This window comes from Lemur catta, chromosome 3 (assembly GCF_020740605.2).
Source record: "Lemur catta isolate mLemCat1 chromosome 3, mLemCat1.pri, whole genome shotgun sequence".
NCBI lineage: Eukaryota > Metazoa > Chordata > Mammalia > Primates > Lemuridae > Lemur > Lemur catta.
The window spans coordinates 83,893,983-83,912,894 of record NC_059130.1 but is presented as its reverse complement, the minus strand read 5'-3'; the positions used below and the strand labels follow the sequence as shown (position 1 = coordinate 83,912,894).

The window sequence follows — 18,912 nt, the reverse complement described above, 5'->3', positions numbered from 1 at the left end:
AGTTGTGGATAGCACAGAGGAGAAAAAAGTTACCCCATATCCCAACACCTCAACACAAAGGAGGTCTTAGCATTAGGTCTTCTTCCTGACTTTTTCCATTTATATGTGCATTTGCATATTTGTTACATAGGCAATGAAAAGTTGACGTTCTCTTTCTTTTTCCCACCATTTATTATTATAAGTACCTCCCACCCACTTGTTTTCCCTCCTTTGTTTGACCATTTTGGATACTTTTTCTAGTTTTCTTTGTGCATCTTCTCTGCAATATTTTATTTAAAAAAGACGTATGAATAGTTCATTTTGCTAAAAAAGAAAAATTATGAACTCCAATGCATCAGTAACTTCTCTCATAGTTTGGTTTCCCTCCCTCTTCATGAAGTGATTGAAAGAAACTTCCTTAAATTATAGGCTATGCCACATGTATCATGCTCCAATGCCCTAACAATCTCGTCGGGCCTATGGAAAATTAACTTTATTAACAAGAAACAATCTGTGGCAAAATTGAAAGAAGACGTCTAATCAATTTCTTGGACTACTTTGGTCAGACATCAATAACTACCTGACTTCAGATGATTATAAAGAAAGAGTTTCAACCAAATGTTTTTAAAAAAGGCATCTCTTAGATCAATTGTCTTTACAGAGAATCAGTCCTAGGATTAATGTTAAAAGGGAAAAAGATGCTGCAGATGTATTTTAACCTCCTTCTTTGCGACCTGGGAATGTCTTTTGCCTCTATCCCTGGTCCATTACAACTAGATCTGCGACCCACCTTGATTTTACACAATGTGGATCAATAGGAAAGAGCTTGGATTGTGGGGAAGAAATAACTCTATGATTTAAATATATCTATGCTTCAAGTTCCTTATTTCCACGTTTATGAAAAATGTCTGTCTGCAGGATTATAGACTTTATTGGGAGGCAGCACATAATAACAGACAGACCTGGGGCGTGGGGTCAGACAGATCTGAACTTGAATCCTAGCTCCCTTCCACTTTCTAGTTATAAAGTGCTGGATAAATACCTTAATCCTCCATTTCCTGCTCCATAAAATACTAATAATAAAATCTACTTTAAGGGTGTATTGTGGATATTGAATGAAATGTTTGCCCTCTCCACACAGGCATTCCACAAAAGTGTGCTGGTAATATTATTATACTGAAGAACAGAAATTATTGTATTTTTAAAAGATAAGTTTTGAGGTTTGCATTTTATAAAGTTCGTTTTATTACTGGCATAGCATCAAGTTTCCATCTTTTCCTACTTCCTTACAGAAAACCTTCAGTTATTTATTAACTCCAGTTATTGAAACTTTACAGAATAAAACTTTAATGTTTCTTAATGATATCTTCAACATTATCTATGTTCAAGAAGCAACAATAGCTCTTTAAATGCAGCGCAAGCATTAAAGATGATATGCAAAACCAGAAGTTTCCTAATTTTGTTTGGATCCTTGTAATCCCACCTTCAAAATAAATTTTCAAGCACTGGGATCTTGTGGCTGAAGCATGGACAAGTGCCCTCCTCTGGTAACTTCCGCTTGCCCTGTTTACCTCTGGGCCACAGCCCTGAGATGCCTCTGCAGAATCCCCCAGTATCCTCTGGAGAACAACCTGTCCACCTCCCTGTTAGGCTGTATGCTCTAGAGAAGTGGCTTACACAGTGCATTCAAACATCTGTTCACTTGGCCAAATAGTGAAATTATTAATCACAATAATAGCTACTATTTCTTGAGGGTTTACTGTGTGTTAGGCACTGCACTTAGATTAATTAGATGCATCTCTCACTGGCTGTATGGGCTTGAGGAGACATTTAGATTCCCCGAGCCTTAACTTCCTCACCGGGCTACCGTGAGGGTTTAATGTGGGAACAACTTGAGTCACCACCATGTGGGAAATGCCTGACAGGGAAATTTCCTTTCTTTTCTTCTTCTGTGCCAAGGGGCATGATGGTCAGTCAAAAAGTTTCACTGCAAGAGAGTTCTGGAAAATCTAACGAAGAGCTTGCATTAAGTAGAAAGATTGAGACTTGAATGGCAAAACCTGTTAGTAGCCATACTTTTACGTTTATTTTATTGAGGGGTGGACCTAGGTTGAAAATCCAGTTTCTTTCACTTCTTATTTCAATGGGCTGTGCTTTTTGAAGACAGGATGAACGGGGGCTGCTTAGCCCGCAGTTGCTCTGTGTAATAACCCTACAGGTTCCTGGTGACAAGGGAGTATGAGACCATCTGATTTCTCAATTACCCAGAGTCCCAACCTGGGCAACATCCTATTTCCAAAAAATACTTCTTGTAAAACAACTCCCTTCACAGGTCTTCACCCTAAGAAATCCTTCTCTTGAATGAAATGATCAGTGATTAGACTTTTAAAAATATCCATGCTATCTAAAACGGATCTCAAAATGCATTTGTGCCAAGTTCACAAAAATACATGTTGAATCTGAAAGGATGTTTTTCTCTCATTAGCTATGAAAACTTTTGTCTTCTTCATATCAGATAATGGTTAAAGGTGAACAATCCACAAAAGAGTAGAGCAGCCTGGTTCAGAGGGACATAAGCTTTGGAAAGACAGATGCATGGTGAATCTCAGTTCTTGTTGGCTGCGACCTTGGATAGGTGTTTTGACCCACGTCCCTTCATCCTTTAATCTTATTTTTATGAGGATAAGATGATATAAATTATATTGTGCTTAGTGCAGTGCTTGGTGCAAAGGATTTTCTTGCTACATCCAGTATCACTTCTACTACCATATTACCATTTCCACGTTCACTACTCTGCACCTGTGCAACTTGTACTTCCATTTCTGCCACAACTCTACCACTAGTTCCCTTACTTCTACCATTTTTACAGAATAAACACACACGCTTGTATGTGTGCACATATATCTTTATAGGTAAAATATATTTTAATGTGTGTATATGTGTGTTTAGATATATAATATATACACATATGTACACATACAGACACACACAACCCTATCACCACATGTATCATAACCTTACTAATTCTACTGTGACTTCTACTATAACAAACAACAAATATTAATACAACATCCTCAGCCCTGGGCACTCACTAGGTATTTCTTTTCTTTTATTTACATATTTATAGCCCATTTCTTTCTATAAGGGACCACAAAACTATGATGACCAAGTAAATATTATTTATGTGCTACATAACCTTACAAAACATGCCATCTCCTTTGGCCTCAGTGTAACTCTGAAGCTATATTGTCAGACCATTGGTTTCATTCATAAGGAAGGCTTGTAAACAATAACAATGGCTAACCATCATTGAGCATTTACTATGTGCCAAGCACTGTTCCAATTATATGTGTCAATTCACTTGACCCTATGAAGTAGATATTATCATTCTTTCCATCTTTAGTTGAGGAAACAGAAGCATAATCCAAGCTCACAGAGTAGTAAGTGGCAGAGTAGAGATTCGAAGCCAAGTATTATGATTCCAGAATCTGGGGTCTTAACTAGGGGATGTATCAGCTGAAGTCAAATACAGCGTTGCAGCTTGCACTGCAATGGAAGCCATCAAAGAAGGAGGTCATTAGAGTATACAGCAAAGAGGACCCCCAAGGACTCAACAAACTATTAGTAATAACCAAAGCCATAATGGCAGAAAGGTACATCTGCTTAAGACACAAAAGCAGAGAAGCTCTCAGATTTCTCACTCATTAAATCACACACTCTTATCACTCTTTGCACGAACTATATTCATGTTAATGTTGTGTATGTCATCTTACTTAATCTCCTCCATAGTGGCAGGAGGCATTTTACAGATGAGGAAACTGAGGCTTGGAGACACTCAGTAAATTGCCCACTATCGCACTGTTGTTAAGCAGAAGAGGCATGTCTGAACACCAGATCTTCTGATTCCTGATTGGCCTTTTCCTGTGCACCACAAATCACTCTAGAACCAAGGGAAAACTGAACAATGAAAACAACAAAGCACTGGATGATGGTCAAGGAACTTATGAGTGAGTTTTAGATGATATTTTTCAAAACTTTGTTAGGCTGATCCAACAGTTTTACAGATCAGTTTTTCCGTATGTCAGTCATTTATATGAGGAAAATGAGATGTGGAAATTACTATTCTCAACTGTGCCTGCTATTATCACCTATAAAATAAAATTATTATTTAACCTGTAATTTGAGGTTAAGGTAGAACTAGTGGTGAATTTGGTAATGATTTTCCAAAAGCACTTTGTCTACTGCTAATGCAAGTGCTAAAGTAGATTCTTAATAAACCAGTGGCAACTGCTGCAGCATGAAACAAAATGACCACAAACCCTCACTTTGATCACTAAGGTCATATTTTAAAATATTTGCATTTCAAATTTCAGAGTGTCTGCTTTGAGGTGCACCATCATATCTAACTGCCCTTGTTTTACACAGAGGGAGCTGAGGTCACCCTCTGAGCTAGTGGCAGGCTTGAACTAGGTCTCCTGCCTGCGGTCTGCTGCCTGTAGCATTAGACCTTGATACAGACAAACCCTGCTGTTACAAATAACAGCAAATCTCTGTCACTTATCTAGTGTTTACAACATTGTAATTCCACTTAACAGAATTACAGATATTTATTGCAATCCTCACAACAACCCTAGGAGGTAGGATTTGATTGCACTATTTCCCATATGAAGAAACAGAAGGCCCAGAGATACTAAATAACTTTTCCAAGATCACACAGCCTAGTATGTGGAGCTCAAAATATGAATCCAAGGCTATCTGACCCCAAAACCTATGCTCTTAACCTCTTCTAACACATTCTCTGGATCTTCTAATTTTTAACCATTGCTGCCTTTAAATTTAAACACACTTTAATTATTCAGCTGACAAGAAAGAAATATCAGACCCTCTCTCTACTTTTGAAGAATTTATAATTTAGAGAGGGAGGTAAGATACACCTAGGAAAAGGGAACATAACACAAAGAGACTGGATGGGATTGAGTCTCAAGCTGAGTGCCATCTAAGTCCATTCTACTATTCAGCCACTAGTTACTGAACAACTATATGCAGGCTGCATGCTTGCCTTTCCCGTACACACTCTAACCATGCCAAATCACCCACAGTTCCTGAACACACCAGGCTGCTTCCTGCCTCTGTGCTTTTGTACATGTGATTCCTCTGCTTCTAATATCCTTATCACAATGTCCTTTGCACACAAACTCTCCTTTTTTTTCCCCTTAAAACACTGATTAAGTGTCATTCTCTCTGGCCCTTCTATAATCTATTCTCCGCCCAGCAGCCAAGATAATCTTCTAAAAGATAATAATTAAAAACACGAAGCTCCTGTCTTTTGATCTCATTCCTATGTACTCTCCCAGGTCCTTCCCTCCATTCTCTCCCCCCCTCACCACACTCCAACCACGCTGGGCTCCCTTCTGTCTTGCAAGGGTGCCCTGCTCTCTCCTACCCTTAGGACTTTGCAAACACTGCTCCTGCTGGCTGGGACGCTTGCTGTGTGGCTGGCTCCTTCTCAAGCACCTGGGCCTGACCTTTGTGCCCTTTAACAAAGTTCTCCTCCCCTGCCTTTTCCAAACAGCACCCCCTCCTCCTCACCTATTTCTATGTGCAATGACACTCTGCCTGATGCCCTCAATAGTCACTGCCATAGTCTTGACATCATTGCATTACTTTTTGAAACTAGTTTAATTTTCTCTCTCTTGCTCTGGATCTTGTATATCACTTGTTGCTGGTTCATCAGTGCCACATACAGTGCCTGACATATTGTAGGCTCCCAATTATTATTAATAACAACTGCTTTTCTTGTCTGGATCTTCCCGTGATGCTCATAGAAACACTGGAAACTCCTAGATACATGAGTAAATGCTATCACATGGTTAATTTTTTTCATTGAGCTTCTCAGGCACTATTCTAGAATGTAAAAACAAGTAATAGAAAGGTCCTTGAACTCAGGACTCTCCTGATCTAGAATAACACAGAAAATAAATAAGCTGAATAAGTATTATCATTTAAAGTATTAATGAATTATAATAGGAAAATACAGTAGGATTACATATGAAATAGTATCTTAGGTGAGGGAACATGAACTATAGTCAGGAAAGCTGTATTTCAGCATATATAACTGTCTTGCTTTATATAATTATTTGCTTTTTTGTCTTTCTTCCCAACTAGAATATATACCCATGAGGGCAAAGACTTTGTTTCATTTCCTGTGTCATTGCCAGCATCAGGAACAATGGCTGGCACAGGGTTGGAGCTTAATAATTATTGAATGAATGAATAAAAATATAAATTCTGTATGATGAGGAACACTCAGGTGATCTGGGAGAAGCCCACTCCACACATGGGAAAAAGTAAGTATTTCTGCTTGGTCAGAGCAAACTTATTGTGTTTGAGGAGCAGCCAAAAGGCCAGTCGGGGTTGAAGACAGCAAACAAGGGCATGAGGGCTTAGAAGAGGAGTTCAGAGAGTAAGCAGTGACCAGAACATATAGGAAGGGCCTTCTTGGCCCTGGTAAAGAGTTTGAGATTTGTGAATTTTATTGTAAATATAAAATGTGTGCTAAGAGCTTAATGATTTGTTTAAAGAAATAATTTAAAAAGTAATGAGTCCACAGGAGAGGGGAGAAGAGAGGAGAGTGCCTTTCATGAGAGCCAGAATAGTAAGGACAAGCTTCTTGGCAGAGTGCCACCTGGAGCTGGACACTCGTCCAAGAAAAAGCAGAGGAAAGAGGATTTCACGAGAGTCCCTATTTTGACATGGCAGTAGCCCTTACATGGTACAAGGGCAAAGGAAGAGCTCAGATTGTCCTAATCATTTAGCTTTAATATGAGAAGGATATGATATTGGATATGCATATCAATGCAAACTATACCAATAACAGAGTCTTGAAATGAAATGTTTTATTTACATAAAAGCTAATGGAAGATGATATCATTGTATCTATCCATCCTTCTTCCCATCATCCTGTTTATCTGTTATTCCACTGGCCCATCACTTACTTAGTCATTAGATAATTACTGCTTGCATGTCCACTGTGTGCTAGGTCCTGGGAAGAGGTGAAAAACATGGATGATCCCTCGTGGGATTTGCAGTCTAATTGGTATCTCCAAAAACACTTGCTTCCTGGTGGGAAATCCTGAGACAGGATAGTGTAGCTGAAAATCTTTAACATGGTTCTGAGTTCACATCTTGAATAAGCTCTGTATTATCTGGCACTTTAGGGCAAGCCATGAAACATGTCTGGCCCTTGCTTTCTCATCTACAAAATGAGAACATTAATATTTTCCTCCCAAGGCAGTCATGGGGCTAAAATGAGTCTAACAGATACAAAAGGGCTAAGCAATGCCCAGCATGTGACCATATTCAAATTAGCTGCCGTTGAATCTTCCTGAATATACTGATGTACAAAAATAGGCTCCAAGTCTGTGACTTGTGATTGTCTGATTTCTTCCTTACCCACGATATTTTCCAGCCTACCATCTGAATGCCACTGAACAGAAAAGGCAAGGCTGGACTCAAAATGCTTTCATATTTTAGCTTCACCCTGGCCAGCCTCCCTTATCCAGATCTCTCTGCAGACAGCAAATGAAATGCTAAGGCAGGCTTTAGGAACCCCTGCCTGGAGGATATCCAGGTTCAATTTGTAGAGCGGGTCATGGGTCTACTGTCGTAGGGAAAGCGTTCCTGTGAGTCCTCAGTAAGGCAGCCTAGGGTGGTAGCTGAGAGGCTGTGCTGGAGCCAGGCTGACCAGGTCAAACCCTGGTACTGCTAGACCCAGTGGCATCATCCTGGATTACCCACCCTAACTTGCTGTGGTCAGAGTCCATGAACCACTTACTGTGCTTCATGGGTTGGTGCTGCTGGGAGTTTTACAATGAGAGAGTGGATATAAGGCACAAGGTTTTATCTACAGAAAGTGCTCAATAATTAGAAGGTACAGGTGAATTTTTTTTTAAAAGGAGGAATATTTGAAAACATGAAAGAAAAGAAAAATTTGTAGTAAATTCACTGCTTCTGCCACCACTGCCCTTGTGAAAGTCAGGCCAATCAGTGGCCCTATTGTGTCCCCTGAAGTCCAATTAAAAAGAGATAATAAAAAGTTATTGAAGTGGCTTAAGCTGAAGCCACCGGAATGTTCTGTGTCTAAAACTCCATAGGGCACAGGCTTCAAAAAACTCCTTCTCTCCATTCTTCCCCCACAGTGATTCAATTTATCCCAGCACACTGGGATTTCTGGGCCTGCTTTCAGCTCTCAAATATTTCTACAAGGGGGCTGTTTTGTTGTTGGTCAATCAGATCAGGTCTGTACCAGCCTTAATTACCTGAAATGCAGCCATTCAGGAAAGAGCACTGTCATTGCAAGCAATTTAAAACCAGCCTTCAGTGATTCTGTCTTACATGCACAAAGGCACAATGACACGCTTTTTGTTGTTGCTGTTATGAAGTAGAAAACAATCCCAAAGAGCTTTCAGGAAGAATTGTTCCTGTCCTGTACTGAGTGCTGATTGTGTGCCACATGCTTCACACGTGTTAATATCAACAATGACGGAAACAGCAAACACCCTAGAAGCTGTCTGAGATTCTCGCTTTCCCTCACATCTCACACTCCATAGCTGATCCGGCAATTGCTGGTTTTCCTCCAAAATAGATCTTGAATCCATGACTATATCTCGTTTCTACCACCCTGTGCATGTCAAGTTACTTAACCTCTCTGTGACTCAGTTTCCTTACCTATAAAATTGGATATTATTATCTACTTCTTAAAATTGTCATAAATGGAATCATATATGTGAAGCATTTAGAATAAACACTAAGAGTATGGGTTACTAGTTTTATTGTTGTTGCAATAGCTTTCTAGTCTGTCTTCCTGTTTCTACCTGTTTTCCCACTTAATTTATTTTTTATACAGTATCTAGAGTGATCTTTAAAAAATAAATGTCAGCTCATGTCCCTGGCTTAAAACTCTCCAATGACTTCCCAATGCATTTAGAGCAAAACCCAAATTCATTCCAGGGCTCACAAAATTCTGCACTGCCATCCCCTGCACTCTGTGCTTCGCCGTGATTCCCTCCTTTCTGGTTCTTTACACACGCTGAGGACGGTTCTCCGTTAAGACTTTGCAACAGCTATTCCCTCTCCTGGAATGTTCATCTCCTAGACCTCCCTATGACTAGACTCAATCCAATGTCACCACCTCAGAGAGGCCTTTCTTTTATTTATTGATTAATCAATACATAATAGATGTACATATTTTCAAGGTACATGTGATATTTTGACACATTACATAATGTGTAAAGGTCAAAGCAGGGCACTTGGGACATCCATCACAATTTTCTTTATGCTGGGAACATTTGAATTATTCTTTCCTAGCTATTCTGAAATGTGCAATATATTATTGTTAACTATAGTCACTCTACTGATCTATTGAATACATCTTATTTCTTCTATTTGAACCCATTAATCAGAGAGATCTTTCTTGATCATCCTAAACTTTATTTCATTCCCTATCACCAGTTATTATCCTAATACTGAAAAATTTTCCTTATGGCACTTACTAGTAGTCAAAAAGGAATACAGATGGATTTTGTTTGTCCATAGTCTTGTTGTTATTATCATTATTTTATTTGAAAGCCTTCGTAAGGCATCTATTCCCCATCCCACAGGACCAACCACTTTCCGCTGTCTGACACAGGTCCTAGAGACAGTGTGTGATCTGCCCAGCCCTAGAAGACATTTGTGTTTCTCACTCTGCATGGGATAGAAATATAAAAAACACAAATATAAAAGTATGTTTCAAAGTACTAAGTATGAAAGAGGTCATCCAGAAGATTCAAAATAAGCTTATGTTAGCTTTTAAAGACTATCATCACAATGAAAACACAAAATTTTAAAGTTCCAGAGAGAAATGGTAAACTGAGAATTTACACACAGACTGTCACTGCTGTCTGAACCTTCTCTGCTCCTGAAGTCAGCAGCCTCTCCCTTCCTTATGTGTCTCAGTCAAAGATTCCCTGAGTTGGAACTATCTTCTGACACTTCCTAATGGGAAAGAAGCCATATTTATAGCTAATGAATAAAATATTAGCCGACTCTGCTAAGTACTGACAGAGACCCAGTGCTGATTGCTGCCCTGGGACTGACCTGCTTTGCTCACACAAAGAGGGGCTGCTTATCCAAGACGATGCCCGCCAGCTTGGCTTGCATAAAAGAATGATGACAAAGAATAATCTCTAAAGAGCCATCTCGCTGTTTGGAACTAACGAGATATTAATATTTCCAAGACAGCAAGGGATAGAGAGGCCAAGGGTTGAAGAAACTAAAACTCATTGAGTGTCTTTTGTCTATTGCATACTTCATACAATTTATCTCACTCAGCCTTGATGACAACACAACAAAGTAAACACTATCATCGGGCCCACTTTACAGATGTGTATATGAAAAGTCTGAGCTGTTAAATGACTTGTCTAAGGTATGGAAGAGGGGTTCAAGCCTATGCTAATCTTACTCCAAATCTGCTGTTCCATTACATGATGCCGCCTCTCATTTTATGCATACCATGAAGAGGCCCCAAGTTAAAAGAGGGCCATTATAAGTGCCCTGGGCTCTTAACAAGATAATTAAAATATGGATCCATAGAAACACAGCTAGAACACAAAGATGCCTGATTTACAAATCATGGTTGAAAACAATAAGAGTTTTAATTTAGAGAAGAATGTAGTCCTTAGATGTTTTAAGAATTTTCACATAAAGAAGGGGTAAAGGTCATGTCTGCTGTACCAAGGAGTAGATGGACAGATGGTTGGGAGATTGGGTAGCATGGTCAATTGTTTTTCCAGATCGACTTGAAGGACTTTGAAATAAACAAGTAAACAAATGTGTGTGTATGTTTGTGTACATGCATATTAAGATATTTTGTTTACTTTGTACACTGTTGTGTTCTCAGTGTATGTAAGAGGGCTTGGCATACAGTTGACACCAAATAAATATGTGTTGAATGAATAGAATCTGCTCCAACAAAGAAAAATACTAGACTCTCCAGGTATTGAGCTCCTCATTAATGGAGTTTTGAAGAGACTAAAGTCCTGAGCTTGGATTCTTGCCCTTGGTGGGAGGTTATATAATAGCTAAGCAAACTTTATTGAGCACTCTCTAGATGCCAGGTGCTGCCCTAAACACTTTACAATCAGTATTTTATTTAATTCTAACAATAATGGCATGAGGTACTGTCAATATCACCATTTTACAAAAGTAGAAACAGGTTTGCAGAGGTTAAGGCATTTGTCCGAGGTTACGTAGGTGTTAAGTGGTAGGGCTTGGATTGAAAACCCAGGCTCTCATTAACTTTATATTACATGGCCTGGCAACATCAGAAAATCAACACATCCCCTTGCAGTAATGAGATCTTACATATTCTATTTCTACTCTAATATCTGAATTGAACATGTTCTTCTCAAACTTCCATGGAAGTTATATCTAAAGCTATCAGGTATCATGGCATTTACTTGTTCAAACTAACTTATTATTGGCAAAAAATTTACAAACTCTAACATGGCACTTAATGCACTTTAGGATTCAACCTCATCTCTTATTTTTCAACATTAGACTATTTTTGTCTCATCTTTAGTACTACCTCCTTGCTTTCAATCATGTTCTCACTCTGTACTGAAAGCCCGTTGGTTCGCCTGTCTGTCCACCCACCCATCAATCCATCCATTCATCCACAAACTACTTGTCAGGAATGTGGTTATTTCAGGGAATACCACCCTACCCTCACCACCTTATATTCTCACAAAAGGGACCATGTAAGTAAACATATCTAATTCCTACCCATTATGCAGGATACAGCTCAAGTTCTTTCATCTTCCATGAAGCTGCCCCTAACTATTCTGGCTCCTCTTCACCTCTTTTGTCTTCACTTGTACAGCACTATGGCCCATATCATCATCGGTGTACAAAGAAGCCTCATTGTAGATGGTGGTTGGGTTCTAAGGTCCCTTCTGTGAAGGGACAGAATAATCAAAACTGCCCTTGTAAATCCCTTAGGAAGAGGGTGCTGCGTTGGAGACTGTTTTCTCCCAATAGGTCCATAACAGCTGGTTTGTTTCCCATGTTGAAATGGATTGCTATTTCTTTGATTAAAGTGCCAGAGAAGTCAGTTTACTTTGGAGCCAAGCTGTAGGAAAACTGCATATCTAGTTAAACACAACAATCACCTTACACTCATACTGAGATGCCTATCATATAAGAGGAATGAAAGAACCAAGACTGAGAGCACAGCAAGGTATGTTGTCCCTTTAAACCGTCACACTGGGACCTATGATCATTGAGTAAAGAGTGCAAACCATTGTCTGAGCCATCTAAATTATTTTCTTTCTTTCACATAAATGCACCTAAAACATGGTTCCACTAACCTACCTTGTGCTGTCATTTAACCTTCAAATGGACAACTAAACTAGGAATTCCTGGAGCATGTGAATGTGTCTAGTACCACAGTCAGCTTGTTGAACAAGATCATCTTATCAATTTCTTGGTGTACAAGATCCTCCGTGACGTGGTTCCTGTCTACCGCTACAATCCCATTCCTGTACTTTCTATACTGTAACTCCACTTAACTATTTCTAGCTTCCACAAATTAGACACTTCACACCTTCTGCCTCTATTATGCCTTATATGCAATATAACAATACTCATTTCAAATGTTTCCTCTTAATTGATAGGTTGACTGGATTAATGCCACCATTCTTCACTGGATCCCTGCCCTTTGCCACGTAAACTTTCATGCCCTCCCACTCTGACTCTGGGCTTGGCCGTGTGATTTGTTTTCATGATGTCAGTAAATGTGACACAGCAAAGACTTGAAAAGGGCTTGTGCTATTGGGCTTGTCTCACGTGTTAGTGGCAACTGCTAGAAGAATTTTCCTGCCCTAGTTTGCTGGAGAAGGACATACAGATGGTGCCAAGTCAAGGTGCCTCAGTCATCCCAGCCAAGGTAATCCTAGATCAGCCAACTGCAACCTGCCCTGGACACGTGAGCTGCCCCAGCCAACCTTTGCTGATATACAGCCTACCTAACTGTCAGCAAAGTTGCCCAGATAGTCCACAGTTGACTGCAAGCCCAGCTGACCCCAGCCCACATCAGCTGTACCCCACAGACCCATCTTGTATGCTGATGAAGTTTTGTTGTGGCTTGTTATGTAGTATTACAGTAGCGATAAATATCCGATACATCTTTAAAGACTTCTCTGACCCTCCCAAGGAAATGTGACTGTTCCTTCACTGTAGCAAACTCTGAATTTGTACCTGCCTCTATTACAAAACTTAACATTAATACACTTTACTATTATAAACACTTGGTGAATGAATAAGCAATATGCTTATTTGTTTTTAAGCTTAGTTCTCCTTCTAAGACTAACATTCTTGAGAACAGGAACGTCTTTGTGAGGGAGGCGAGGTATATAGTCAAAATAGTCTGGGCATATCTGGGCTGGAGTCACAGCTTAGCATGTGGCAAAGTCTCGGTGCCCAAGTGCCTTGAGCTGTAACATGCAGACAGCAGCAGCAGCCATGGAGCCCTGTTCAGGCAGCCAGAGGAGGAGATCTGTATAAAGTAGCCAGCTCAGTGCCTAATACATCAAAGGGCTCGATAGATATTATTTGGTTGAATGAGTTAATGAACTGACACTTCCATGGCAAAATTCTGAGAATAAGTGCACCGAGATAGAATGTCCTTTATCCCATTACCAATTCCTAACATCACACCAGCTGCCCAGAGCATTCTTTAGCTTCTAATTCAATTTATGACTATAGAAGCTGATGTTTCAATTTACTGAACCCAACCGTGTAATAAAAAAAAAGTACCTCAGAGGATCATCCTTGTGACTTAATGTCAGCGCGGTAGTTAAATGCAGTTTATTTAATCTTTCATTTAAAACAAAAGTTGCAGTTTATTGCTTATAAGTCTGCTTTTCCTGCAGCCTTTCTGAGAAATACAGACACTTGGCTCGTGTTAATTGCCTGCTCTTGGGCGGGCTAAGGAGCCTCACTGATGGGCCACACTCCTGCTCAATTAAGGAACATGCACTTACCTCTCTGGAGGCAGGTGGCACTCTTCCGCAGCCGCTGCAAGAGCAAAAGGCAGAGTGAAAAAGAGGCAGTGGCAGCAGCCTGGTTAATGTGAGTGATGCCTGTGCCGTGACCTGACCCCAGGGACAAAGTGTGGGGTGGCAGCTCGCCTGTGCCCTGCACTGCAGCACTCACCCACACTTTATGGTGCTAATTTGTGGGTACAATCTCTCGCATTAGACTTTGACCTCCCTGAGGAATAGAACCTCTGTGGGGTTTATCTCTTCATCTCGTTTCCATCACAGGACACGACACACAGAGTATAGCTGCTTAATGTTTCTTTGAAATAGCGTTGAACCTTTATTGAGCGCTTACTGGTATGCCAAGTACTGCTTACGCTCTTTCCAGGCATTATCTCATCATGCTCACAAGAACTCCGTGAGATCAGTGTTATCATTGGCCTCATTTGATAGACAAGCAAAATGAAGCTCAGTGGGTAACATGCCCAAACTTACACAGCTAGCGAGTAAGGGAGCTGGGATCTACAAAGCCCATTTTATTACAAAAGACTTTGTACTTGGCTCTATGCCATCTGACAGACATTCTTCCCTTTCAGAAAGATGATTTGAAACCTCAATTAATGTTTATAAAAATCACACTTAGCCTTCCTTGATAAAGAGGTAGCCATGTTACTAAAGTGTACTTACAAGAGCCCTATCTTCCTTTTCTTTTAAGACTTAAGATGACTTGTAAAAGTGGTTCTGAAAGTGTGGTCCCTGGACCAACAGCATCAGCATCCACTAGGAACTTGTTAAAAGGCAAATTTTCAGGCTCCACCCCAGACCAACCAAAGCAGAAACTCTGAGGATGAGGTCTGGCAATCTGTGCTTTAACAAGTTCTCTAGGTCAGCTGTCTCCAACCTTTTTGGCACCAGGGACTGGTTTTATGGAAGACAAATTTCCCATGGACAGGGGTGGAGGGGGATGGTTTCAGGATGGCTCAAGCGTGTTACATTTATCATGCAGTCAAACCTCTCCGCTAATGATAATCTGTATTTGCAGCTGCTCCCCAGCGCTAGCATCACCACCTCAGCTCCACCTCAGATCACCAGGCATTAGATTCTCATAAGGAGCACGCAACCTAGATCCCTCGCATGTGCAGTTTACAGTAGGGTTCACGCTCCTATGAGAATCTAATGCTGCTGATGATTTGACAGGAGGCAGAATTTATGTGGTGATGCAAGTGATGGGGAGCATCTGTAAATAAGAGGAAGTTTCGCTTGCCAGCCGCTGCCGGGTTCCTAACAGGCCATGGACCAGGAGTTGGGGACTGCAGCTCTAGGTGATTCTGATGCGTGCTGAAGTTTGAGAACCACCGAGTTAGAGTAATTTAGCCGTGAGATTGGCCAAAGCAGTTAAATGAACAACCAAAGACTGCATTAGCTCTCATGGTGTACCATCTGCTGGTGCTGACGGCCACAGTAAAACAAATGTTAGCACAGCACTGCATTTCAGTGTATGTTCACCTCATGTTTCATTAGAGGGAACAGAAGCTAGGGTGTTTAAAATGTCAACGAGATCAGACTGTGGCAGGAACGGGGAGGGGTGAGACATGTTCCTTTAAACGGCAGAGGGAACACACAAAATAGCACAGAGAAATGGCTCCTAAGGATGCTTCGGTTACAGGAAAGGACCAGAGGAGGTGCGGTGGGGGTGTCTTCAATTAATGACTGAAGGCAAATCTCAGGGGCCTGAGGGGACCCCCATGAGGATCTCAGCTCAAGTTCACACTTCCTTCCTCCCTTTTCACTCCCTCCTCCATTCTGCACCGACTGTGTTGACAACACAGGCTTTGCGGGAAACACAAAGGTTCACGCCTCCCGGCTCAGAGACTTCCCTTTTCTTCCTCTTGGACAGATTCCCAGTGATCAAGTGCAGGGCTCTCAGGGGAAGTGGGCTGGCCCAGGAGCGATAAGGGCCCAATTGCACAGGTTTGTCACTTCACGGGCAGGCTGCCACAGCCTCTACGTGACAATAAGCAGTGATGGATGTCCAACGTCATGGAAAAGCAGCGGCAGCAGCATCACCTGGGAGGTGACATGGGGGACACAGGTGCTGGCCCCGTGTGAGGCCCTGGGCGGTTCCTTACCTTCCCTTTGGGTCTTGGGAACAGCAGCTGGCTGCCTCAGGAAGGCCTGGAGGCTCACGACAGGGGGCTTTGCAGGCTTTGGAGGAGGAGGACCCAGTGACTCGATAGAAGGCAGGGGCTTCGTTTTGGGAAAGTGGTGATGCCTGACATTTGGCTGTTTTTCTGTGTACAGACAGTAAAAAAGTGTACATTATGATTATTTCCATTTCATAGCTTATTGGGTGAAACTGACTGGTTTTCTTGCCCCACTGCCTTCCGATCTCTTTGCCATCCAGCAGCCGGAGAGCCCTGATCAATACAAAATCTGACCAGTCACTCAGGCTGCTGCCCCAAGGATTTCCTCCGTATGACATCCGTCACTCCACTCTGCCATTTCTATCCCACAAGGCCCCGCCTGTGCTTCCAGATTCTTTTCTCATTTCACTGTATTGTTCTACTTCCCGACCTTAAGCTCAAAGATTTTTCACTCACATCACTGGCTTCTCAGTTCTCCAGATCTGATTTAGATAGCCTTAAAAAGCGCTCATATATGGAAGATTTTGTTTATGCTATTCTTGGTTCTGGAACGCCATTCCCTTTCTTGGAAAACTTCGATTCATCTTTTAAAGCTCTGCTCTAATGACACTCCTCTAGAAAGTTTATTTTATTTCTACCAGAAATCAAGGCCAGAATTAACAGTTCCCTGATTTGTATCCCTATAAGCACATTGGTAATACCTCTACATCAGTATTATGGCATATTGGAGATGTTGGCCTATCTTCCCATTAAACATGGGCTCCCATGGGCAGAGATTATGTCATATTGATCTCCCAGCACCAAGCACTTCAGAGAAGGGCTATGACTACTCACTGGAAGGATTCCTCAAGCACTTGTGATGTGCAGATAACATGGGGGCTAGAAAGAGGAGTGAGAATTGATCTCTGGTTTCCAGGGTTCATAGCCTGGGACTGGCTTCAAGACTGACTTTGTGGTATCCGGGCACTTGTGGACTTTGTGTCCTGGAATTTTCTAGAAGAGTTCTAATTTTATATATTTTATCCTTCTGCACTTATAAATCTAACTCCAATAGAAATTACAGTGTTAATATGGAAATCATACCTGCCTCTTACACTGAAAATAGCACAAAATCTTATATAATCCAAGTGCCTTGATTTTTGGCTTACATAATACAGTAGTTGGCTGCATGGGCCATCCATGCTAAAACTGCAGAAGTGGACTAGCACTTTGCATATAGCTCTGAGGGCTTTCCTGGTACTCTCCTTTACAAGTTGGGAGGGGAAAGATGCTTCCTTCCTACCCTACCAGCAGGGGTTACATCCCCCCGGGGGTTACATCCTCAGAAACTCAGGAGAGCCAAAGTTCCTCCCTTCTTAGGCTTTCATTATAAGTCACAATGTCAGGAACTTCAGTCTTTATCAAATTAGGAAGAAGACATAGTGAAAATTAACTATCACTTAACTAACAGGGCTTCCAACTTTTACCAGGCACTGTGTTAAGCAGTTTCCATGGGTTATCTCATTTAACTGTCTCAACAGCTCCATCTGGTAGGTCATCCGTCCTTCTTTCCTTTCTCCCATCCATCCTCCTTCCCACGTATCCTTCCTTCCTTCCCATCCCTTCATCAATAATTATTTATTTATAATTTGAGGCATTGATTGTTCCAGGAGCTGGGACAGAGTTGAGAACAAGAACATGTATAGCCCTACCTTCAGGAATTTCCATTCTAATAAGAGGAGACAGACAATAAATAAATAAACACATATACAAAAGATACTTACAGAGATCTCTTAGTGCTATGAAGGAAATAAAGCAGGATTATAAGAAAAATTGTTGACAGTGAGGCAGAACTCTTCAGATAGAGAGATAAGAGTGGCTGATCTTGGAAAAGTGTCACTTGAATTTAGACCTCAAGCAGCTATACAAAGGTCAAAGAAAAGAGTTTTCCAGGAAAAGGAAACAACAAGTGCAAAGGTTCTGAGGCATGACAAAGTCTGTTTAAAGAGCAGCAAGAAAGCTGGTGAGTTGACTATGGGCTAGTGAGCTAGGGGACAAGTCAGAGACATAGCAGGGACCAGAATGCAGGGCCATGAGGACCCTGAAGTAAGTAGTTTAGATTCTATTCTAAGTACAAAAAGAAACTATGTAGGGTTGTAAGCAGGAGATCCACCTATCCACCCTTCCATCCATCCATCCAGCCAGCCAATCAATCATTCAAATATATATATTTTTTGAGGACTTACTCAACCTGGCCTTGTTCTTCTAGGTGCTAGGGATATGGTGGTAAGGAAGACAGTCTTTATCCCTTTATAACTCACATCTTACTTAGGTAAACAAATACACAACAATATACCATGTAGGTATAAGGGATATGAAGAAAACCAAAGCAATGCAAGAAGACAGAGTGATGGGAGTGGAGTAACTAATTTAGATCAAGTAGTCAACAAGGTCCACTCAGAGCAGGTGACACTTAAGCAGAGACCTTGATGAAGTGATGCAGTGAACACCAAAGACCTGGTGGAAGAGTGCTCCAGGCAGAGGGATCAACAAGTGCAAAAACCTGGGGTGGAAGCAGGTTGGTCTATCTAAGGGATAGCAATGTGGTGAGAGAGGAGAGGGTAAGAGAGGCAGGCAAGGAGCAAACTGCCTGAGCCACTGTAAGATGGCTGGAGTTGACTTTGGGCAGGAGAGCGGTGTGATCTCACTTACGATTTACAGGATCATTCTGC

At 41.2% G+C, this 18,912-nt stretch overlaps 1 protein-coding gene across 1 annotated transcript in view; it reads right to left on the bottom strand.

Moving 5' to 3' along the window:
* FYB2 (FYN binding protein 2) overlaps positions 1–18,912 on the bottom strand; it is a 98,725-nt gene that overhangs the window by 52,725 nt on the left and 27,088 nt on the right. Inside the window, exons 4-5 of the mRNA XM_045546546.1 lie at positions 16,187–16,348; positions 14,061–14,094 (exon numbers count right to left, since the gene is read on the bottom strand). Of these exons, the coding sequence (XP_045402502.1) occupies positions 14,061–14,094; positions 16,187–16,348 (196 nt within the window). The remainder of the gene's footprint in view (positions 1–14,060; positions 14,095–16,186; positions 16,349–18,912) is intronic.